Genomic DNA, 25028 nt, shown 5'->3' on the forward strand with positions numbered 1-25028 from the left:
ACTAAGGACAGAAGCTGTCAAACCAACTGGATTTGTTTTTATGAAGAGGTGAGCAGAAGCCTAGACGGAGGGGCCGCTGTGGATATAGTGTTTTTGGACTTTGTAAAGGCATTGGACACTGTCCCCCATAGACGTCTAATGGGTAAATTAAGGACTATAGGTTTAGAAAGTATAGTTTGTAATTGGATTGAGAATTGGCTCAAGGACCGTATCCAGAGAGTTGTGGTCAATGATTCCTACTCTGAAAGGTCCTCTGTTATAAGTGGTGTAAACCAGGGATCCGTGCTGGGACCACTATTATTCAACTTATTTATTAATGATATAGAGGATGGGATTAATAGCAATATTTCTATTTTTTGTAGATGACACCAAGCTATGTAGTAATGTTCACTCTATGGAAGATGTTCGTGAATTGCAGGCATATTTAAATAGTGTTTGGGCGTCCACTTAGCAAATGAGATTTAATGTAGATAAATGTAAAGTTATGCACCTGGGTACGAACAACATGCATGCATCATATGTCCTAGGGGGAGCTACACTGGGGGAGTCACTTGTTGAGAAGGATCTGGGTGTACTTGTAAATCATAAACTAAACAACAGCATGCAATGTCAATCAGCTGCTTCAAAGGCCAGCACGATAGTCGTGTATTAAAAGAGGCATGGACTCGCGGGACAGGGATGTAATGTTACCACTTTACAAAGCATTAGTGAAGCCTCATCTAGAATACGCAGTTCAGTTCTGGGTTCCAGTTAATTGAAAGGATGCCCTGGAGTTGGAATAAATACAAAGAGCAACGAAGCTAATAAGGGGCATGGAGAATCTAAGTTATGAGGAAAGCTTAAAAGAATTGAACCTATTTAGCCTTGAAAAAAAGCAGACGACTAAGGGGGGACATGATTAACTTATGTGAATACATTAATGGCTCATACAAAAATTATGGTGAAATCCTGTTCCATGTAAAACCCCCTCAAAAATCAAGGGGGAACTCGCGCTTTCTGGAGAAAAAAAGGTTCAACCTGCAGAGGCGACAAGCCTTCTTTACTGTGAATCTATGGAATAGTCTACCGCAGGAGCTGGTCACAGCAGGGACAGTAGATGGGTTTTAAAAAAAAAGGCTTAGATAATTTCCTACAACAAAAAAATATAAGCTCTTATGTCTAGAAATTTTTTACTTCCCTTTTCCCATCCCTTGGCTGAACTTGATAGATCGGTGTCTTTTTTCAACCGTACGAACTATAACTATTTTATACAGTACTGTAAAAACGTTTTAGGGAGTTGTGGAAAAATGCTGTAAAGTAAGAATGCTTTCAAAAACAGATATGTTTTTTTTTATCAATTAACAAAGTACAAAGTTGTTTTCTTGTACTTTTAAGGTAGGGTTCTATGACCGACAGAGATTGGATTCCTCCAATCCTTCTTGCTGAAGTAATAGCGACTAAGAATGCAGCTTTTAGAGTTAAAAATGGCATAATCGTGTCAAGCGGCTCAAAGGTGGGATCGCAAAGAGCCGTTAACACTACATTCAAATCCCAGGTAGGTACAGATTTCTTTAGGGAAGGTTTCAGTTTATAGACTGCTTGAGTGAATCTTCTGATCCACCAATGTTCAGCTAAAGGAGTATTGGAAAAATTATTTAAGGCTGAAATCTGCACTTTTAAAAAGGTACTAGGGCGAAGCCCTTTTTTGAATCCGGATTGTAGAAAATCTAGGATTTTCGCGATGTTGGAACAGAACAGAATTTCTTCCAAATTTTTTGATAGATTTTTGAGGTAACTTCTTTATGACTTGATAAGATAGTTGAAATTACCTCGTCTGAAACCGTTGTTTCTCAAGATCTGCCTTTCAGGATCCAGGCTGACAACTTCAGAGTTTCTATTCCATGAAAGAATAAGTGACCCTGGTAGAGAAGATTCTTCTTGACTGGGAGCATGATAGGGTCTTCCAATGCTAGGTACTTTACGATTGGAAACCAGCTTCTTTTTGGCCAATAGGGAACAATAATGATTAGCTTTGTCAAATCTTCCTGGATTTTTCTTAATACCATTTGTATTGGAGGAAAGGCATAGGCCAGACCCATGTCCCAGCGATGGGATAATGCATCTACCCCCAATGGGTTGTCTGAGATTTAGGGAGAAGAAGGTCTCTACCTGGGAGTTTTTCCTTGTGGTAAACAGGTCTATTTGTGGATAACCCCATCTTCGGGTTAAGGACAGAAAGACTTCCCTGTTTATGGACCATTCTCCAGGGTTTACTTTTTCCCGACTCAGGAAATCTGCTGATAGGTTCTGAGACTTTTAGGTGGACTACAGAGACTGGTAGGACATTTTCTTCTGCCCAACTGAAAATTTGTGTAGAGAGGGCCTGGAGAAGAGGGTGTCTTGTTCCCCCTTGACGGCGAAGGACACCGCTGTTGTGTTGTCCGATAAAACACTTACATGCGTTCCTTTTATGATGGGTGAAGCTCTTATAAGTGTCTCCCATACGGTTTTAGTTCTCTGAAGTTTGAGGACATCCTCTTCAGCTGAACAGGCCATGTGCTTTGAAAGTGCTTGTCTTGGATTACCGACCCCCAGCTGTGTTTGCTAGCATCTGTGGTAATTACCACATAAGTAGAAGTTCTCCAGGGGACCCCCTTGCTTCTGTTATTTGTGCAGAGCCACCAATGGAGAGATGATTTCACGGTTTCGGAAATCTGAATCCATGAATTCAAGGAGTCCTGTTTTCAATCCAAATGGGATAGGATCAGATTCTGTAAGGGTCTGGAGTGAAATTGACTCCATGGAATAAATTGGATGCAGGACGTCATCATTCCCAACATCCGCATTCCTTCCCTTATGGAACAGGAGCTTTTCCTCCAAAATTTCCTCACTTCTGTCAGTAGAAGAATTTGTTTCTCTTGGGAGGAAGGAATGTTGAAGGGAGGAGCACTCCTAAGAAGACCTTCTGCTTTTGGGGAGGAAGACTTGACTTCTGGAAGTTGATTATCCATCCCAATTCCTGTAATAGGGAAAGAACCTGTGACCGATGACTGTTTAAGACAGACGGAGTATCTGCTGTCAACAGGAAATAGTCTAAATATGGGATAATTACTATGCCCCGACTTAAGAATGCCATAATCTCTGCCATAGTTTTTGTAAAAATTCTGGGGGCGGAGTAAATTCCGAAGGGGAGGCAGACAAAAAGTGGAGAATGGAAGGACCGTTCTGAATCGCGAATCTGAGGAATCTGATAAGCGGGGTGGATAGGGACGTGATAGTACGCATCCTTTAAATAGATTGTACACATTGACGCCTCTTTCCTTATTAGAGGAATAGTCGATCAGATAGACTCCATCTTGAATTTGCAATATTTTACCCATTTGTTCAGTAACTTCAGGTTGATTGTCCTGTAAGAACCGTTTGGTTTCTTGACTAAGAAGATTTTTGAATAGTGGCCCTTGAATCTTTCGTTGTGGGGAACTGGAGTAATTGCTCTCAATTTGAGCAGTTTCTGGACGTCCAGGATAAGGATCTGATGAAGGTCTTTTGCTTGGTACTGGGTTATTAGAAATTTCTCTGGAGGAATGGAGGAGAATTCTAATTTGTACCCTTCTTTTAGAATTTTTAGAACCCAAGGGTTCTGGGTTATTCCGGTCCATTTGGAATAAAAATGTAGGAGTCTTCCCCCCACACTCTTGGCGTCATTGCTTTGAGGGCTGAAATGAGTTATTGGGGTTGAGATATCCTCGACTCCTTCCTCCCTTGGGGTAACTCCAGCGACAGGACTTCCCTTTCCCGCTGTAGTTCTGTAAGGTTGGCTCCCTCTGTTGGCGAAACCGCTTTTTTTTTTTTTTTTTTTAAGTTTTTCTGGAAACCCCTTTTTCCTATCCGCTGCCTTCTCCAGCATGTTATCCAGGAGAGGACCGAACATCAGAGAACCAAGCTCTTTTTAGCAGCCCGTCTGCCTTCCGGTCCATGGGGTCCTTTCACTGAAAGGAATCTTCAAATGGGATTGCGTTTTTTTTTTAGCAACCCTGGCTACCGGGACATCTACTTTGGGGATCTCATCCAAAGATTTAGTGTCTTCTGGATCAAAGAAGTCGGTTTTTAAATTCTCTTGAAATGAGTCTTTTTCCCAAATCCTCCCATTCAGCCGTTATCATTCTTTTGAGATTTTCGTTTATTGGAAAAATCTTTGTTTTCTTCTCCGATAAGCCCCCAAACATCTCATCCTGGATGGTATGGGGTTGGTCTTCTTCGGGAATATCCATGGTCTCACGTATTGCCTGGATTAAGGTATCGGGCATCTCAGAAGAGAATAAAAATTTTCTCTCTTGAGTAGATTAAGTTGAAGGCAAGAGTTCCTCTCCTTTTCTAACTCACCCTCCGATAAGTAATAACACTCTTGCCCAGAGTCAGACACCTGAAATGGTGGGCAATATTTTGGTTCCACTTCAGTCCGGGGCCTTTTTGCCCGGCAGTGTGAGGGAGTTACTTGAGGAGGGACCAGGGAGGCTACTGACTGACTCACTTCTTTGCGAATCAGTTCAGACATAAATGTCAGTTGTTCCTCTTTTAGTAATTTTGCAATACAATCTTGACACAATTGTTTTCTACGTGACTGGCAATTTTTTCGCACAAGTCGCACATTTTTTAACCTTCTATTTATCAGTTGGTCTCTGTGAGGAATCTTTATCCTAAAGAAAACAAGGTAGGTAAAGTATGGTGCACTTACATACGGAGTCATAACCCTTACCCCAAGGGCGAGACTCATTGTGACCCTGGGACATATCCGGAGTTCCATCAGAACGAGGAAGCTCCATTACCGCAACAAGTAATAGACAATGCAATATCCACAATATATAAATCCAAGTTTGAGGTATCAGCTCTAACTACATACCTGTGCGTAGCCCTTTAAATGCGGGCGTTTTGAATTTCCCGCCTTCCAAGATGGCCGCGGGCCGGCAGTAGCCTTACGTCATTTACGGTTGCGGCTATTCGGTTGAGGTGCGGCCGCGTCATAGCCGGCGACTGAGATTTCCGGCTATGCAGCGCTACGAGGAAGTTTTGCCGGCGCTTCCAACCATATGGAGCCTGCTTGGGTATCCTCTCGTTAGAGGGGTATTGGCCTAGGCTTTAGGAGGCATAGAAGGGGGGAGTGCACGGACTCCCCGATATTGCCCCATGCCCGAGTTCTCCTGACAGCACCACAGGAGCGACGTCTCTCTGCTCCTGACCCTGTAGGGACAGGAAGAACACTGGCAAGTGGGTGGTGGGAGGGGCCTTTAACCTCTGTCTTCCTGTCCCTATAGGAGGTCAAAAGGGCAACCTCCTGCGGTGCTGTCATGAGGGATGCACTGGAAAAAACACTGAGGGGGAATAATGGGGAAAGGCTATTTAACCTCTTGTGCTTTTTCCTGTCCATATTAGAGGCAGAGTCCTACCTCCTGTGGTGCGGTCATAGAGGGTACTTTGAGAAATTCATGACTTTGTGCAAGTGTACCTAGAAGAGTTGAAGGCAAATGGTGGTCACACCAAATATTGTTTTAGTTTTTTTTCTTCTGTTCATTCACTTTTCATTTTGTTAGTGGATTAGGAAAACAAAACACTATTAACACTTCTATATTTGAAACCATTCTTACTTTGCAGCATTTTTCCACAACTGCCTAACACACACACACACACACACACACACACACACACACACACACACACACACACACACTAAAACCTTTTATAGCTAGGACAGAGGAGGGCAGAAGTACCATTGAAGTACTTTTGCCAATTTTATCAGTTGCCAACAAATCATTCATGATGGTTATTGAAGTGTTCGGCAAATGCAGGACCTTGAAAATCATTAGGCCACTGTATATCATGGAATGGAGTGAACACAAAGGGGTTGTCAAGGAATACTTTTTTTTCAATTTTAACTGACATATTTAATAACATTTCTAATATAGGGTCTGTTTACCTGTGCCAGCGTTACCCTGTTTTCATCTGTGGTCACGTGACCGCACCCAGGGTACATTTTTTATTTCCTGTGACGGTCTGTGACTTTGCTCAGCCAGCACTTCTGGCTGAGAAAGGCACAGCGTCATATCAACTACATTTACAGGCAGTGGGACGGGCGGATGTTTCATGAGCTCTTCAGAGCTCCGCCTCCTCTACACAGCAGGAAGTGCTGGCTGAGCAAGGACACTGAGTGTCATCAATCATAGTACACGCCCCCTCCTCCTCCTGTCTCGTCGTCTACACCTCCTCCTCCTTCACTCTTGGAGCTCCCGCACTGAAGTGCATGCGAGAAGGAGGAGCGGAATACCTAATCCCCGGCCACAACGTTGCCGAAGCTGTGGCCGGGGATTACGCTCCAGGAGAAGTCCCTGACTTCACTGTCCATATATGGACAGTGAAGTCAGGGACTTCTCCTGGAGACATCCCCTACAGGAAGGGGGGAGACTATGTACGGGGGGGGGGGGGGGGGGGGGGGGCGTGGCACCGCCTACAGGGGGGGGCCCATCCGTGTGGCACCACCTACAAGGGGGAGCCCGCGTGGCACTACCTGCAAGGGCACTACCTCCTAGCTAGTCGTCCACACCTCTTCCTTCACTCTAGGATTTTCTGCGCTGCCTGGCCGCGTTGTCTTTCCTCTAACACATACATGCATACATACATAGAATGCGGGTGTGTGTAATATATATATATACACACATATACACATATACACACACACACACACACACACTATATCTATCTATACCTTCAGTCCCCACATCGTTTTTAGGGAACAAATTTTGATTTAATAGAATATTACAAACCTAGAGTATGTATTTAAAACCATATATAAAAACGCTTATGTTAAATTGAGATTAATGAGTTATAATGCAAGTTAACATGTTACGTTCAAGTCGGAATTATCTATATACTACACACCTCTATCTTAGTCACATCTCTCGGTCGTATCCACTTCTCGGTCAATCTCATATCTCACTTCCTGCAATTAGTTGTAGCAGCATCACCACAGCAGGTGTAGTAGAGATAGAAACTACATCCTTATTACCTCAACTACAAGGTGGGAATGCTTCAACATTGTAAATGTAAATGATAGATTAAACTTAAAAGTTAACGTTTAGCTGTGAGCATTCCCTTAGGTTAATGTTTATCCGTTATTTACTCGCTTCACTGTTGGTTATATTGTTTTTGGGTTTTACCAACTTAGACATTTATGGTATATTCAAAGCCGTACACAATATTAGGCAGGTTGTTTTAATATGCCATAACATGCGCTTTCTGATATTGTATGACTTCAGCTGCAGAATATGTTGGCACAAACAGGTTGTGCTTGTGACTTATCTCCTCCCTGAACTTATCCACTAGGAGGTGAAGTGTAAGGGAATCATCCAGACTCTTAGCACCCTCGGTACTCTTCGATTATGGAGTGGGTATCCCTTTCAGAGACATATAAACTGGACTGAGTATTCGATAACATTTTCCATAGCCTGCTCCTGATGGTCCAGAAAAGTCTTCAGAACAAAATACCAAGAGTGCAATAGAATTTCCAAATAGGCAGTGGTATATAAACCATCAAAGCGTTTGTACCATCCATATCCAAAAGCCTTGAATTTTTAAGAGCCCTAATTTAAATTACAGAAAATGGTTATTGTTTTTTCAAGGGGGAAATTGCTGCCTTTCACAGAGCTTACTGTTAATCACTCGCATGGTGATAAACTGCAGTGATGGATGAATAAATCTCCCTTGTAACACCGGAACAGCTATAATTGGAGGATGATGTATGCAGAAACTAGCATTAAGAGTGCCCAAATATCACTGCTCTAATGCAACAAACCATGCCAAGCAGGTGTGCATGCGTACTGACTTGGGGTACTGTTGCTTTCCTGAAGTGCTGTATAAAGCACATACAGCAACGCTGATGCAGTCTTCAATAATACACCTAGTAATAAATGATTATTATTATTAAAGTGTTTCACGATAAATTCGAGGGCCAAAAAATAAATAGATAAACCAGACAAACGAAAACTCAGAAATAGGTGAACAGATCCAAATTTGATGTAAAATGCTAACTTAGTTTTGGGACTTGAAGTGGTGTCCACTACTGGACAACTGACAGGTCATCAGTATATTGATGCAGGTCTGACACCTGGACCCCACACTGATCAGCTGCTCCGGTTGCCTACGTGCACCGGATGTCATTGAACAGTATGTAATGTACGGAGTCGGAAGCAGTTGGCTCCGTACATTGCATAGCGGCCGTGCTTCCGGCCTGCAGCTCTGCTCCTATTCACTTAAATAGGAGCAGAAATGCAGTACGGCAGCTCGGCCGCTATGCAATGTACGGAGCCAACTGCTTCCGGCATGGACTTCAGGTGCACAGAGGCAGCCGGAGCGGTTAATCGGTGCTGGGTCTGGATGTCTATTTTGAATCCTTCCAATATAGAGCTTAGGATCCATTTGTTGGAGGGGATAGTCTGCCACGGAGGAGCTTGAAATTCTGCCTCCTACAGTAACTCCATGGCATCAGTCTATGCTGATTAGGTCTGTTTTGGTTAAGGAAGATATTTCTACCTCTTCCACCATCTAACTCCATCTGCCTGACGGATAGGTCATCAGTTGTCTGGTAGTGGACAACATTTTAAAGATGACTTGTCAGCTCTCCGGTCATGTTTTAGTAAATATTTGCATTCCCCATTCTTAGAACTCGGTGTTGTGCCATTCTTCTGTTAGTCCTCCAGAAAATATTACAAAATTGACAACTGGGTGTTAACATTACCCTTGTCCATAAGGCGTGTTCCTACACACTTTGCCAGCACTAAGTGGACAGTGCCAGCTTTAGACTGCGAGAACCCGGTGTATGCCCAGGTGTCTATTTATTCATACATCTCCAGGAGGAATAACAGAAACGGCACAAAGCAGAATTCTCAGTCTTCTATATGCAGTTTAGGCAAGTACAGAGTAAGCTTGGAGGTAAACACGTGAATAAAGCTAGAATTTATAATAATAAACCTTTTACAGTCAGTTACTACTATACAGAAGAGCCAATTACATTTCTTGCATACCAACAACTAGGCTGTTTACATCAAGTGTTACCAATACCTGGAAGCAGTTGAAATTAGAAAAAGTCAAGCATAACATGTGTATATGGAGTTCAGAATGTGGCTACATACGAGTTCCCAGTTTAACTGGAAGAGTTAAAACATCCTATGCAGGACAATGATGTAAATTGAAGCCCGTGTGAGAGGAGCACACAAGTATCATGACCCTCTGCAGTCCGGCCATGACCTGTCTGACTAAATTCTTCTGGCACAAAGTCCCCATATTCAAAGCGCTATTAACAAAAAGTTACCAGAGTAAACCTTACCAATATTTTCCTTTTCAGCTTCAGCTGTAGAAGATCTAGAAGAGAAAAGCAGGATAAAGTAGTCACAAATAAATACGCAAAACCCTTCATAAAAAAACAGTAACATAAAACACAGGTAAATAGTAATACATTAATAGACGTGTATACTATTGAATTGTACGGCCACTTATTTTGTATTCATTTTGTGACGCCTCCGATTATACTGTAGTAACGTCTAGGTGAACTCTCAATTATGAGAACTACTGGAATGACAGGTTGTCACATCCACACAACTTCAGCAGTTCCTGTACCACACTCATTTTGCACAGGGGGGGACAGAACTCTCTATTATCAGCTACCACTGATACTTAGACAGGTTCCTGTCACACAGGTATAATGTAGAAGAATATAGTGCAGCCTCTCTGGCTGTATACTTCTGGTTTCAGCTTATTTAGGAGAATATAGAGAGAATGATAATCACAGTGTCCCCCAGCATGGAGATATGGCATGGTCTTTAGCTGGTCACACAGAGTTTTGTTTTTTTTTACACTGAAACCGCGTCAGAAAACGCACCCAAAAAAACGCTGAAAATGCCTCCCAAACTCAGTGTGAACAGGGCCTGAGAGAAAGCTGGGGAAATTAAGAATAAAGATGGAGGCTTTAATCTAAGCACAGACAAGGCAGCAGTTCAAAGGGTAAGTACAGGATACATAAAAGAAGTGTAGCGTGTGGTATACAGCCTGGGGGGAATGCAGACATGGAAAGCTGCGTTTCCACTGGAGGTCTTCTAGTTTCCATGAAGACCTCAACAAAGTATCTGTGCGGAAGCATCCCGAATATTCTGCTACATTCCTGTATTGCAATCAAACAAATGTTTTTTTCCCCCCACAGATTGCAAGCATGCTGCTTTTTATTATTATTTTGCATATACACAAATTATATATAATTTGAATACAAAATTATATTGTATATACAAATAGTATATATTGAAAAAAAAAAAACAAAAAAAAATAAATAAAAAAAACTGTGTTTAAGGCCGGGGTCACGCAGAGTTTTTTGCAGGCAGAAAATCTGCCTCAAACTTCAGTTTGAGGCAGATTTTCCTCTCCCTGAACGCAGATTTTCGATGCGTTTTTCGCCCACGGCCATTGAATGCCGTGGGCATAAAACGCCGCTAAATATGCTTTCTCTGCCTCCCATTGAAATCAATGGGAGGCATTTTAGGCTGGTTTTTGGAGAGTTTTGTGGCGCGGTTTCCGCGTCAAAAAAAAATCAGTGTGAACATAGCATAAACCTTTGTATTGTTGCATTTTTTGGCGGATGAGACCAGCAGCCCTTTTGCCACAAGGCTTTAAAAACAAGATTACACCCATATCAAGTAAGGCCCCATTCACATCACGTTTTTGCCATAAGTTTTGCATATACGCTGGGAGAAACGTTAACGTACACGTTAAATGAAGGTTGAAGCAAACGTCTAACAGTGGAATCAGTCACCTATAGGACATTATGTTATCCGTTTAGCGCATACGTCCAGCAGTGCAGCTACCGCCGTAGTTGCCGCTTCGTGGCAGGAGGGGTTCCCGTGCCGCCCCGGGGTTACGGGCCTCCCCATATTCAATATTATCTGCGTCCTTAGGATACAGATACTATTGAGAACTAAGGCAGAGCAGGGCGGCATCTCCCTATTCTGCCATTTACTAAGATACAGCGTTTGGCCTGCAGGCTATCAGGCATGGGATGTCACTGGACTACGCCGGCCTACACAAGGACCCCGTCGGCGTTGATTCACTCAGTTCGTTGCGGGAATGGGGCCTAGGTGAGTATGAGGTTTTATTTGTTGGAAAGTCGCTATATGGCACGGTCTACGGGGGGGGGGGGGGGGGAAGTATGGCACAAACTACAGGGGGGCAGTATCTACAATGGGGGCTGTGTGTGGCACCTAGAGTAGGGGGTGGGGGCCCAGTCAAAAGTTTGCTACGGGGCCCAGTCTTTCCTAGTTATGGCCCTGCATATATGAGATTTGTATGAGGTCTACGTTAAATGCAGTATGTCAAAATAGCCTATTGATGAACGATGCCACTGTATGGCATCGGTCACCCATAGGTTTTCCTCATTTACCTGTCTGTACGGAAGCAGCCACTTAATGTATTCAAAATGGTATTTAAAAGTGGAAACCTGCAGATTCCATTTGGACCCACAGCTACCCTTGAAAAAATCCAAGAAAAAGGAGGAATGCATAAGCCAATACAGCAATGAACCTTTAGGTCAAGGTCACACTGAGTATTTTGGCGGTTTTTGATGCGGAAACCGCTTCGAAAACGGCGCCAAGAAAAACCCGAAATCACCTCCGATTTCAATGGGAGGCAGAGTAGTTTTTTTTCCTGCGAGCGACATGCCCTTTCTTCGGGCGTATCCGTGTCTGACCTATTGACATCAATGGGAGGAAAAGATTGCGTTTTTCGCGGCAGTTTTGGTCTGCGGCTCTCAATGGACGCGGGCGAAAAACACGGCAAACATTTTGCTGGCAGGTCAAAATCTGTCACAAAATTCCTGAAGGAATTTTGTGCAGATTTTGCCGCCTGTAAAAAACTCAGTGTGAACAGGGCCTTAGGGTATATGTTCACAGTCGATTTTCAGCCGTTTTTCAAAACGGCCGCATAAAAGAACCCAAAAAAAAACGCCTTGTAAAAAGTGCATGTCACATCTTGAGCCATTTTTCATTGACTCAATAGAAAAAAACGCTGCAAAAAAACTCAAGTTGCGTACAAAACGTCTGAAAATCAGGGGAGGATTTCCCTTGAAACCAGCTTCATATTTTCAGCTGTTTTTTGTTAAGCGTGTGAACATACCCTTACTGTGATAGGTTACTCTATGAAAAATAAAAAAAAGAGGAAACCATACCGATTAACCCCTGCGTCATAAGCCAATTCTAGTACTTAATGACCAAGCAATTCATTTTCAGCTTTTTTTTTTCTTTTTTTCTGTCGACAGATGTCCGAGGGCTTGTTCTTTTTTGGGAGAGCTGTATTTTTCAAGGGCACCATTTTAGAGAACAAATAATTTATTGATTCAATAATTCACTTTTGCAATTGCAATTCCCACCATAGTTTTCTAGCATGGCGTAAAAAAAAACCCCACGTGACACACACACACACGCTTTTTTTCAATGAAGATAACATTAAATTAATCAGAAATACACTCTACACATTGTTAATGTGCTAAATGACTATTCTAGCTGCAAACGTCTGGTTTTTAATGCAATATCTACATAGGTGTATAGAGGCCCATTTCCAGCAACCATCACTCCAGTGTTCTAATGGTACATTGTGTTTGCTAACTGTCTTAGAAGGCTAAAGGATGATCAGAAAACACTTGAAAACCCTTGTGCAATTAGGTTAGCACCGCTGTAAACAGTTTTGCTGTTTTGAGGAGCTATAAAACTGACCTTCCTTTGAGCTAGTTGAGAATCTGGAGCATTACATTTGTGGGTTCGATTAAACTCTCAAAATGGCTAGAAAAAGAGAGCTTTCATGTGAAACTTGACAGCCTATTCTTGTTCTCAGAAATGAAGGCTATTCCATGCGAGAAATTGCCAAGAAACTGACGATTTCTTACAACGGTGTGTACTATTCCCTTCAGAGGACAGCACAAACCGGCTCTAACCAGAGTAGAAAGAGAAGTGGGAGGCCCCGCTGAACAACTGAGCAACAAGACAAGTACATTAGAGTCTCTAGTTTGAGAAATAGACGCCTCACAGGTCCTCAACTGGCAGCTTCATTAAATAGTACCCGCAAAACACCAGTGTCAACGTTTACAGGGAAGAGGCAACTCCGGGATGCTGGCCTTCAGGGCAGAGTGGCAAAGAAAAAGCTATATCTGAGACTGGCTAATAAAAAGGAAAAGATTAATATGGGCAAAAGCACACAGACATTGGACAGAGGAAGATTGGAAAAAAGTGTTATGGACAGACGAATCGAAGTTTGAATCACACAGAAGAACATTTGTGAGACACAGAACAACTGAAAAGATGCTGGAAGAGTGCCTGACGCCATCTGCCAAGCATGGTGGAGGTAATGTGATGGTCTGGGGTTGCTTTGGTGCTGGTAAAGTGGGAGATTTGTACAAGGTAAAAGGGATTTTGAATAAGAAAGGCTATTACTCCATTTTGCAATGCCATTGATTGGAGCCAATTTCATCCTACAACAGGACAATGACCCAAAGCACACCTCCAAATTATGCAAGAACTATTTAGGGAAGAAGCAGGCAGCTGGTATTCTATCTGTAATGGAGTGGCCAGCGCAGTCACCAGATCTCAACCCCATAGAGCTGTTGTGGGAGCAGATTGACCGTATGGTACGCAAGAAGTGCCCATCAAGCCAATCCAACTTGTGGGAGGGCCTTCTGGAAGCATGGGGTGAAATTTCTCCCGATTACCTCAGCAAATTAACAGCTAGAATGCCAAAGGTCTGCAATGCTGTAATTGCTGCAAATGGAGCATTCTTTGACGAAAGCAAAGTTTGAAGGAGAAAATTATTATTTCAAATAAAAATCATTATTTCTAACCTTGTAAATGTCTTGACTAGATTTTCTAGTCATTTTGCAAGTCACTTGATAAATATAAGTGGGAGTTTTCATGGAAAACACAAAATTGTCTGGGTGACCCCAAACTTTTGAACGGTAGTGTATGTGTGTGTATGTATGTGTATATATATATATATATATATATATATATATATATATATATATATATATATATATATTTTTTTTTTAATTACACGCATAACAGATTTGATACTTTCTACAAAATAAAAAATAGGACCGAGGCCTTTAAGGGGTTAAATATCCGGTACCGGGGTTCCTTTGATCCTGGCCGTTAGAACAGGAGTTCGGCTGTCATCAGACCGCAAATGACAGACTCCAGCCTGCAGGAGACACCCTTAGGCCATTATTGACCGCCGTAAAAAGGCAGACTGGCAGTCACTGTTGCCCTGATCTCACCCAGTTAGGTCTGTGTCCGTGTCATACTATGGGCAGCTGAAAATACAACCTTTATAAAAACATTGCCCTGACCGTATCGGATGCAGATTGAAAGCTTACATTCCATTTATTATTCTGCGGTTTCCTCCTACGCATCACAGTTCTGCAAACCAACCTAGAGTAAATGTCTATTAGTTTCTGCAGGAACAATCCTGCTACACAAACACTAAGCCAGCTGGTATTATAAAATGTCGCTGCTCAGAACACGTTGATCTCAGCACGATGGAAAGTCACACACAGTATCAGATAACCATATGACTCCAACTTCACTGACGTAAACGCAGTCACACGTCTCAACAGAAGCCTCCTCCACCCCAGCCAATAACAAACAGGGGTGTGGATGGTACACATTCACTTCAATGTTATGTAATCCCTCTGGCACAAAACACATTCTACAGTAACTGTAATTCAGCATAATAATTTCATGGTCACCACTCCACCCCAGTCCAAACGTTCTAACATTTAGCAACAAGCACACTGGAAACCTGCATCCAGCACGGTGTAACATAGCAATACTTACACTTCAATTCTTCTCCTATAGTAAACGGTCCATATACAGAACAAAGCATTCAAATCCAACGGTTAGAGGGGATATAAAATCTATATGGAATATCAGACACTTGCTGCTCAGTTTGTTTAACCCCTGAAGAACAGAGCCGGTTTGGGCATTAAGGACCGCAGTAATTTTTGCAGGTCAAGTTGTATTTTTCAATAGGGCATTCGTCATACGGTTTATATACCATGTTAAGGCCTCGTTCACATCTGCGTTGAAGTCCCGTTCTGACGTTCCGTCGCTTTCCGTCAGAACGGGACCCTGAACAGAGACGGAAACCAGAGTTTTCCATCTCCATCACCATTCATTTCAATGGTGACGGATCCGGTGCCCATGGTTTCCGTTTGTCTCCGTTGTGCACCAAACCACTCGTTCTGCTGGGCGCAATAGCGTAGCCTAATGAGCATATAACCTTGTCACTTTGGTGGTCCTCTCAAAAGAGAAAAAAAAAAAAAGTAATGAGAATGCCGATAGCAAACACACATAGCAGACAAATAATAAAAACAGCCCGCTCATTCCTATCCCCCAGCATGGCTCCCACTCTTATTCAGCACACCAGTATGGCTCCCCTCATTCTTAGACCCCAGTCAGGCTCAGTTCTCCATATCCCCTCACTGCTAAACTTGATATCCCAGTTGCAGTCTGCAGGATCCCTTGTGCAGCAATCTTTCAGGCAGTTCAGTGCAGCACAACATGTGCTGCTCCCTCCTCCTCCAACACCCCATCCTCCTCCATCCTTAATAGGACACTCTGTGGTGTGGAAGTGCTCCTCCTGCTCTCCCTGCCACAATCACGTGGCAAAATGTTGTCAACTTCTCTCCGCTGATGTGCCAAGCAAGCCCCCTCCTGTCTCTCTGGTCCGGGGATGCAGTCCAATTTGTGGTCTTATCAAAGGGTTTCACCTGGAAAAAGTAGTTTTTGGTCAGATTGGGGGGTGATCTGCTTATGGAGGGGCAGCTCACAAACTATAATGGTGGGGAAAAGTGATCACAGACAAATGTATTCTGGATGGCAGGGGGGAATGTATTCAAGGGGGTGATCTTCTGGGGAGTGTTCACTGTATATAGCTCAGAAAGCATTGCCTAGCCTGACAAATTGTATCCACTTCTCAGCGGAGATCAGGACTAGCTATATAGCGATTTGAATACTCTGACTGCAAAACAGTATTCTTATTCACTAACAGCAAGCTAATAGATTGAGAATGGTGATGAATTACAATGTAAAAGTATGTTAGAAAATTTTAGAACTTTTCATTCATATAGTGATTAGATTTCTAAACCTAAAGCCAGAAAAACCCTTTAACTAGGGACATTCCAGTCTAAAGCATTTTTTCACTTATCCACTGGACAGGTGATAAACGCTAGACTGGTGGGGGTCCACCTTGCGGTTTCCTTCAGCTCCAAAGACTCTGAATGGAATGGCACCATGCACAGGCCATCGCTCTGTTCTCATTCCTCTAGCCGCCTCCTTATGCCGAGGGGGGGGGGGGGAGGGGGAAGACGACGACCAACTCTACGTAGGCCATTTATCGTTACGCTTACAAACTAAAACGACTGTCCGCACGCAGTGTCTGTTAGCCCTTTGATGGTACAAACTTTTAACCTGTATGGGATTTCAATGCATTAAAATACGGTCGTTTTTCACTGCAAATTGTTTTGGCTAAACCATTTAGTGCCGAGATTGCCAACTCTTACCGGTGGCTACCTAGCAACAGACCCTGCCACCAGACGTTGTGTAGACCCTGTGATCACCTTCTGTTACTGAAACGCTGGGTTGGCACTTTTTCTCCCTTTTCCACTTAGCAAGCGAAGATGGCCAGTGGTAGCTAGCGCAGGAGTGGGAATATTTTTTTTTGATGCCCCAGAGGAAGCCGGAAGGGCGAAACCCAGGGTCGGGCGAGAGTGTTTGGCGTGCCGCCTAGAAATTTTAAAGATTTTTACTTACCTTGATGCTTTTATTTCTTGTTACTTCTGTGAGTATGGATTAAACTTGGCGTGGAGCAATCTTTTTGCAGAGGGTGTTGCACTATGTGTCTTCCTTTTTCCATCTATTAGAGACATAAGATCCTTTTCCTACCAGGAGTTCTTTGAATGTGGAGGGAGACGATAAGGAGCCTGGTGGAACTACAAGGATAAGAATTACCATCCACACCCTCATTGGATTGCGGACTGTCCACTGCATTTTTCTGGGAGAGAGACCATACTGAATGATATTGGACTGTTACCAGTGCCGTCTGAGCGGTAAACTTCACTGTACTTTATATTTTTTTTTGAATGGTGGTGTTAGAAAATCTTGCATAAGCCCTAATTGAAAGAAGATTGTTAAAAGTGAGATTCCCCTGAATCCTATTTTCCTGGAATAGAGATTCATTAAAATGAAATCTGTTAAAACGGAAAACGATTTTACGTGTCCTATTGTTTTGCACTGTAGTGCGACAAATAATTTTTATTTATTTTTTTTAAATTACAAAATCAAAATATCACCATAAACAAATTAGTATCAACAGTTTACATCAGCAGCACATGCCCCCTGCTTCATTAGTGCTTGTTATATATAGGAAGCAGATAGGATATGCATCTAGTAATACCCATTGATTTATTTGGATGCCCCAGATACTCACTTTATCAAGCGTGACAAGAACGTGTTAGAATGAATTCATAACATAGTTAAGAGATAAACAAGAGAAAACATCTATGGGAACGCTAGCCTTGAGACTGAATCTGTCATTGCGGTTTTTGGATTGTCAGTTCATTGTTTAAATATCCTCACGAAGCAGATGCCACAACATTTAGCGGTTTCTCGGGGAGCCAAAACCCCCTATAATTAAAAGGGAACTGTATGCAAGAATGCACTACATCAGCTTCCATGGCTTTACCCAAGAGCGCACTAGAGGAGATAAAACAAGAGTCTTAAACGCGGGAGAAGTACAATAAAATGACAATGAGTTGTCGGTTTGCAGAAGGGTTATTAAGCATGAACCCCCTTGAAATTTAGATTTCATACATCTTGATCCTGTAAACTCATTGCAGTCTAAAACATAACGTGCAGAGAAAACATACTGTACGTCTAAGAGACCACTATAAATGAGTTTTCTTGCAAATTAGGTGTTTGTCACAGGTACGCTGGTAAAAGCTGTAAAAGCCTACAGTTATTTTTGAGACCATCCATCCTCTCTAGGAGGAACACCGGCTATTCCCAGACCAACAGCGCTGTCTAACACCCGTCTCTTACAGCTTGTTAAACTGTCTGCAGTGCTCCATGCTGCCGAGTAGAGACATAAAAAAACAGTAGCAAAGGTGTAGATAAGGATTTCTGTCTTATCAAATTGGAAAAGAACAAGGCCTGGAATAACACCACTAGACGGGATTTAGGAAGCAGTCAATTCAGCAGGTGTGAAGATTAAATGACAAAGATATGAGGATCTCCTGTTCTAGCTATTAATGGGTGGGCATGAAAGATGTTCAAACCAGTGTGATAGAGTTATATGCCCGTGTAGTAGCTGCAGCAGAAAAAATAGCTTCAAAACATCATAAAATAAAAATGTTCAATATATCAAATTAAGGCGTTACACTACCCAGATTGAAGCAAACATGACTGACTGCATATAAATCCATTACACAAGTTGCATTGGTAATGGCAATGAATAAAATAAATAAAAAAACGCAACCCAAAATAAAAAATTTGGTATTATAAGAAAAGTTGCATAGAGCCGTGCCCATGCCTGAAAAATCAAGTATCTATTCGTTCATGCCTGTGAAATGAAAATTGAGGCTTAAAAAAGAAAATTGGAATTTTTAATCGTTAAAAGGCAAATGGATTTTGCCAGACAACTTCGCTCGAAATTTAGGACTTGGTGTTCATGTCCTTGACAATGACTCTCTGTTAATACTGGTCCCTGTGCAGTAACATCTCCGGTTAACTTGTTTGCCAAAAACGTAAACTTTAGAGGACACACAAAGGACATTTGAAAAATATACACCTCCTTAAAATAAAATGTGAAAAAAAAAAACTTTCCATTATTTTTTTTAATGACCTATAGAACTGAAATGAAAGGTATGAACTAGTTCGCAGTTTCTAACAGCGGGCATCATAAACCTTGTTGACGGACACATGCACAATATAAAATGTAGTGAAGCTGCCATCTGATCAATCAGTTAAAACTAAAATCTTAAAAAGGGAATGTCTCATGTATTTTATTTTTGTTTTATTAAAGCAGATCTGTCAACTGAACACGCTGCCCTAATTCAGGACAGCAGTTTACAGGGACAAGTCTGTTCTGCCATTAGCCAAAACGACACAAAAATAGTGCCGGTTGGCTAATAGGAGCAATCAAAACAATGAACTGTACTCCTAGTTAGGCCGGATTTACAGGAGCGTGTGCGTTTTGCACGAGCAAAAGGTACTTAACAGCTCCGTGTATGATGCGTGGCTGCGAGATTTTCGCTCAGCCGCCATCATTATGACATTCTGTATGTTTGTAAACAGAAAAGCACGTGGTGCTTTTGTTTTCATTCATAGGTTTTACTGCTGTTGCGCAAATCACGCGCGTCACACGGAACTGCTTCCGTGTGCTGCACGTGATTTTCACGCACACATTGACTTCAATGGGTGCGTGATGCGCTAACAACGCACAAATATCGGACATGTCGTGAGTTTTACGCAGCGGACTCGCGCTGCATGAAACTCACGGACAGTCTGCACGGCCCCATAGACTAACATAGGTCCGTGCGAGGCGCGTGAAAATCACGGATGTATATCATGTTCGTCTGAATAAGCCCTTAAGAGGAGAGCGCTACCCTCGCCTCTCCACAGTGATGGACAGCTGGTAGATGTAAGTCGGCTGGTGTGTGCGCGCATTCACAGCGGAGATGTGGGGGGGGGCTCTCTTCTCATGAATACATAGGACCCATAAGTCAGGTGTATTCTTTAACGGCTGTCATTAGCCAAACTGTACAATATTTGTGTGCGCCGATTTGGTTAAAAGAACAGACCTGTCCCTGTAATATGCATATTTAGCTGGCTGACTTGCTTTACTAAGGCTTCGTTTAGATCTGCGTCTGAGGCTCCTCTGTCGCAGATCCAGCAGGGATTACCAGAGACAATAGCACAGCACGCTGCGCTATTGTGTCGGGTAAAATCACGGACACCGCGACGGAAGCTATTAAAGTAAATGGGTTCAGTCGGCAACTGGCGATGTCCGTTGTCTGTTGGTTCCGTTATTCGCTTGACGGAGAACGGAATGGCACAACGCAGGTGTGAACCCAGCCTTAGTTGTAAGTCTGCAAAAGAGAAATTCTAGGTCTGTCATTTTTGATTGTTGGATTTACTTTATTACTTTATTTTTTTTTAAAACTGCTTTTCATGGGGAGGCCAGTCTGAAAATACACCCTTCCTATACGGTCTGTATAGACAGTGCAGTAGGTTGTTTGTGCTTTATGGCAGCTGAAATGAATGACGGCTTATTGACAGACGTCTCAGACTAAAAGGCCGGTTACAACGTCAAAGCTCCTAGCTGGCGTAGATTTCATTCTGTGGCACACGGACCACCGAAGATGTAACAAAATTATTAAGAGGCGTGCATCTCTGACTCCCTTAATAAATTTGCTGCATCTTATTCCGGTGTGCTTTAAGCGAAGACTGGCATATGAAACGCCCCTGTATGTTGCAACACTTGCTTTGCTATGCCTAGGGCTGGGCGACTTTGCCAAATAACAAAATCTAGATTATTTTTTTTCAACCCTATGGGTGGTTTTCGATTTGAATCCCGATTTTCTTATTACCGGTAAATAAACTGAACAAAAAAAAAACGAGAGATCGTCTAATACATTTTCTGTACATAAATAAGTTAACATATATTACTAGAATTGTACGTAATTTTACAACTTTTAACCTCTGTCAATACTTTATCAAAAATACAATTGGAAGAATGTATATCTAATTTACTATAACTTCTGTTAACCTGTTCCCTGCCGGGGAACAGGTTAACAACCTATCATCAATTATGTACTGCGTCCACTAATATCCCTCTCTGCCCGTCACCCCTTCAGCTGGCCCCCAACATTGCAGGCGAGAGCAGTGTAAATTGCAGCAGGGCAAGGCAGATAGCCCAAAGCAGGCACTTTGTGGAGAGATTACATTAGTGTCTGAAGTCTGAACAGGACCCTGTGCAGTACCGGCCCCATGATGGGGTTTTAAATAAATGACATTAAGGCCGGATTCACACGACCTTGATTGGATCCGGAAAAAGGTCCATGTGTCAACCTGATTTCCCAGCCTGACCTGGGTAATAGTGATGGGACTCCTGAAATCAGTCATTTAGGCAACATTCACACGACAAAAAGCCATTAAAGGTCAGTTTTTCATGCCCGTTTTGCATCAGCGTGTCTCCAAATTTTCATCCATTTCCAGTCCGTCTGTCCTGTTGCCATCCGTTTTTAATTGGCGTAAAAAAAAAAAAAAAAAAAAAAAAATGTTTTTTTTTCCCAACCCCCTAAAAACACCAGTGCCCATGTAGATAGAACCACCGTGCCCACGTAGAGTGCCAACCCCCCAAGTAGATCGTGCCACTGTAGCTCCCTTTAGGAAGGAGTCCACAGCCGGAGCATTGCCGACACTCAGGCAGGGGATTCCACTCCAGGAGTAGCCCCTCACATCACTGTCCATATATGGATAGGGACGCCAGGGGCTTCTCCAAGAGTGGAATCCACTGGCCAAAGCGTTGGCAACGCTCTAGCCGGGGATTAGGCTCCAGGGGAAGCCACCGACATCACTGTCCATATATGGACAGCGACCTCCCAGGCCAGAGATCTTGCGATGCCCTGGCCGGGGACTTCACTTCTAGAGGGAGCCCCTTAAGTCACTGTCCATAAATGGACAGTGACGATAGGGGCTCCTCCTGGAGAGGAATACCTGACCAGAGATTGCAGACGCTAGGAGTCCCTGCTTCCCCACGGAACTACTGTTCCGTACTGCATCATTTTGTTCAGTACAGAACAGCAGGGACTGCTGGCACTATAAATGACTAGGATGGCAGGAATCCCATTCACATGTACCGTTGTCGAGCCGGGAAATCCGGCCCGACACGCGGACTGCTTTTTATTGCCGTGTGAAAGCTATTCCCAACCACCGCGGATCATTTGGTACCAGGCCGCGGTATCTGGTATCCGTCCCGATGGCCGCAGGGAATTCCGGGTGAAAAACCGCACCAAATTGTGTTGGATTTTCGTCCGGAATGTGCGCTGCGGAAAATTGCTGAACATTCAGCCGGCCTGCTAGTAGGCTGGCTTACTGGGATGACGTTTTATCCCATTATACCGCTGCGGCGGCAGTCACATGGGATAAAGCGTCATCCCAGGAGGCCGGCCCTATGACGTCATCCAGGCCAGCATACTGCGATTGGCTGCAGCTGTCACATGGGATGAATAGTCATAGTCTGAAATTTCTGAGTAAGGCCCCATGCACACGACCGTAAAAAACCTCCGTATTTGCGGACCGCAATTGCGGTCCGCAAAAACGGAGCCATTCACTTTCATTGAACACGGACACCATTCTGTAGCACTACGGAAGGGTGTCAGTGCCGTGGAAATGTTCCGGGAATTATGGAACATGTCCGTTCTTTCGCATTTTGCGGGCCGTGCTCCCATACTTTGTATGGGAGCACGGCCCAAAAATGCGGCTGTCAGTCAGCGGCCGGCCGTGCCCGCAATCGCGGGCCCTGATTGCAGGCACGGTCGTGTGCATGGGGTCTTTTCATCTATCCCGAAATACTGACCGTAAATACAGATCAGTAGGCATCCGTATATGCGGAAGGGTGTCCGTAAATACAGTCCATATTGCATCCGTATATATGGATCCTTACAAAGAGAGGGAGGTTGCAAATGATATCAACATGTAGAATAGCAATGCTTCCATAAATACGGATGGTTTACGGACGCACATCAGTAGCCGTCTATCGGAGAGTCCTTGCCGTAATTACTGACAAGAATAGGACAGGTTCTATAATTTTTTCAGCACGGACACCCATCAGTAAAAATACTGAGAGGTGTTCGTGGCCAATTGAAATGAATGGGTCCGTAATTACGGTCAGTATTACGGTCCGCAATTACTGATGAAACATACGGTTGAGTGCATGGGGCCCAAGTAAGAGATGTTTTTCTGAGTTGCGTTCATTGCGGCAGAATCGCAGCGATTCCGGCCCAAAAAAACAACTGCTATTTGTTGCGAGTTTTACCTCCCCATTGAATTTAATGGGGAAAACCTGCAACAAATAAGCAGTGATCACGCAAATACAAATTGACATGCTGCGGAATAAAACGCTGCACCGTATGTCAATTTGAGTGTTTTTTCCCCTCAATATTTATGCAGCGTGTGGATGAGATTTGTTCCATCTCATCCACTTTGCTGCTACTATATTACGCTGCAGATTTTCTGCAACGAATTCCACTGCGGAAAATCTACAGTATTTACACAATGTGTGAACTGACCCTAAACCCCTCCTGTGGTCCGTGGAAAAATTGTCCTGCACAAAACTGGATTTGGTTAAAAAATAAAAAGTTGGGGACTGCTGCCGTATGGAAAGGAAGTGTTCTCCCCTAGAAGCATTGTACATACTGTGCCCAACAAAGCCTAAGACACATGGCTTAGTACTAAGGAACCATACAGCCTCCATGGACTGTTGTAAAGGCACTGTACCCACGTGCATGAGCTCTTACTGAAAAATAGTTCTCCATGCAATGACTTCCCGGAAAGCTTGTGCTTAAAAACAGAAGTCATTCTGAGCACTCTGAGCGGCAGTAGAAAAGCGAAGGTTAAAAAGAGCAGCAGCCAAAGTCATCTATTAGCCAGGAGGTGTGTTTCAGACTACCCCAGAGTCTGCAACTTAAACATCTAGCTAAGCTACAATAACAGATCATACCTGTGCCCCAAAGGAGCAGAACTATAAATGGTTACTAACTTTTCAAATTACTTTGCAAGCGAATCTAAAACAAACAAAACTAAAAAAAAACAAAAAAAAAAAACTTTGTAATATATCCAACTTAGAGAAAAATGAGCTGGTTCACTCCACTTAACAGGATTTCTTTTGCAGTATTTTATCCAGCAAACCCCTCCCCCCCCCAAAAAAAAAAAAAACCACAACAGATACCTGACAAACTTGATTAATCCATTATAATTCTTCATTCACATCTGCATTCTGTTTTCCGTTACTTATAGGAGCAGAATGAGGGAAAAACAGAAGGACCAGAATTGTCTCATGATGGAAACCAACGGCGCCCGATGGAACCCATTGTCTTTAAATGGGTTCTGTTGGGTTTCGGTCACAGTGTTGCTGGACAAAATAGCACAGCATTCTGCACCATTTTATCCGGCAAGAAAGATAAAGGCGTCTAATGAGCCTCTGACGCAGATGTGAACAGAAGAAAAAAACTGATCCGTCGTAACGGATCATGAAAAATCAGAACGGATCTGTAACTTCGGTCAAGTCTCCTGTAAAATTGGAATTCATGATTGCAAGTGTCAACAGAGCCGTAGTAATTTCTTTATTGTCTTTTGTTTAAAAGAGAAGACAGCAAGCATTTAATCACTTTTTACAGCTGGTTTTGGTTTCTTCGGTGAAGCTCAGCAGGTATCTGCAGGATGAGCCAAAAGTGGCTCAAAGCAGATAAACTACTTTATTTATTTATTTTAGAGCAGGATATAAGGACTTGAGAGCACATCCGAACCATCAGGCTGTATCATCTGTACATTAATCATTCAGAGTCAAGTGAAATAAATGCCAGGAGGAAAACTCTAGCTGGGCACATTCAGCTGGCAGATGTATCCAAGCCCCGCTCAAAAGCACAGTGCACCTTTATATTTATCAGATCAGCACTCCCGATACAAGAAAAGATAGGTTACGTGGGGAGCCTGCAACAAAAGTGGATTTACATACTAGCTTCACATTCCCCTTGCCATCCTAATCACGTTCTTCACAGCTTCCTAGTTCTGCAAAAAATATGTATGGACGCGCATTTTAATTTCCTCACTGCTCTCCTGATCACTGTCCCATGGTGTGTACTTATAACTCAGCACTGTTCAGTTTGACAAATGGTCTTCTTCCCCAGCTGTCGG

At 43.0% G+C, this 25028-nt stretch overlaps 1 protein-coding gene across 1 annotated transcript in view; it reads right to left on the reverse strand.

The window, feature by feature from the left end:
- The window catches only part of PRODH (proline dehydrogenase 1), a 134827-nt gene that overhangs the window by 95461 nt on the left and 14338 nt on the right, over positions 1 to 25028 (reverse strand). Inside the window, exon 3 of the mRNA XM_075831055.1 lies at positions 9353 to 9387. Coding sequence (XP_075687170.1) covers positions 9353 to 9387 — 35 coding nt within the window. The remainder of the gene's footprint in view (positions 1 to 9352; positions 9388 to 25028) is intronic.

Source organism: Rhinoderma darwinii, chromosome 1 (assembly GCF_050947455.1).
Source record: "Rhinoderma darwinii isolate aRhiDar2 chromosome 1, aRhiDar2.hap1, whole genome shotgun sequence".
NCBI lineage: Eukaryota > Metazoa > Chordata > Amphibia > Anura > Rhinodermatidae > Rhinoderma > Rhinoderma darwinii.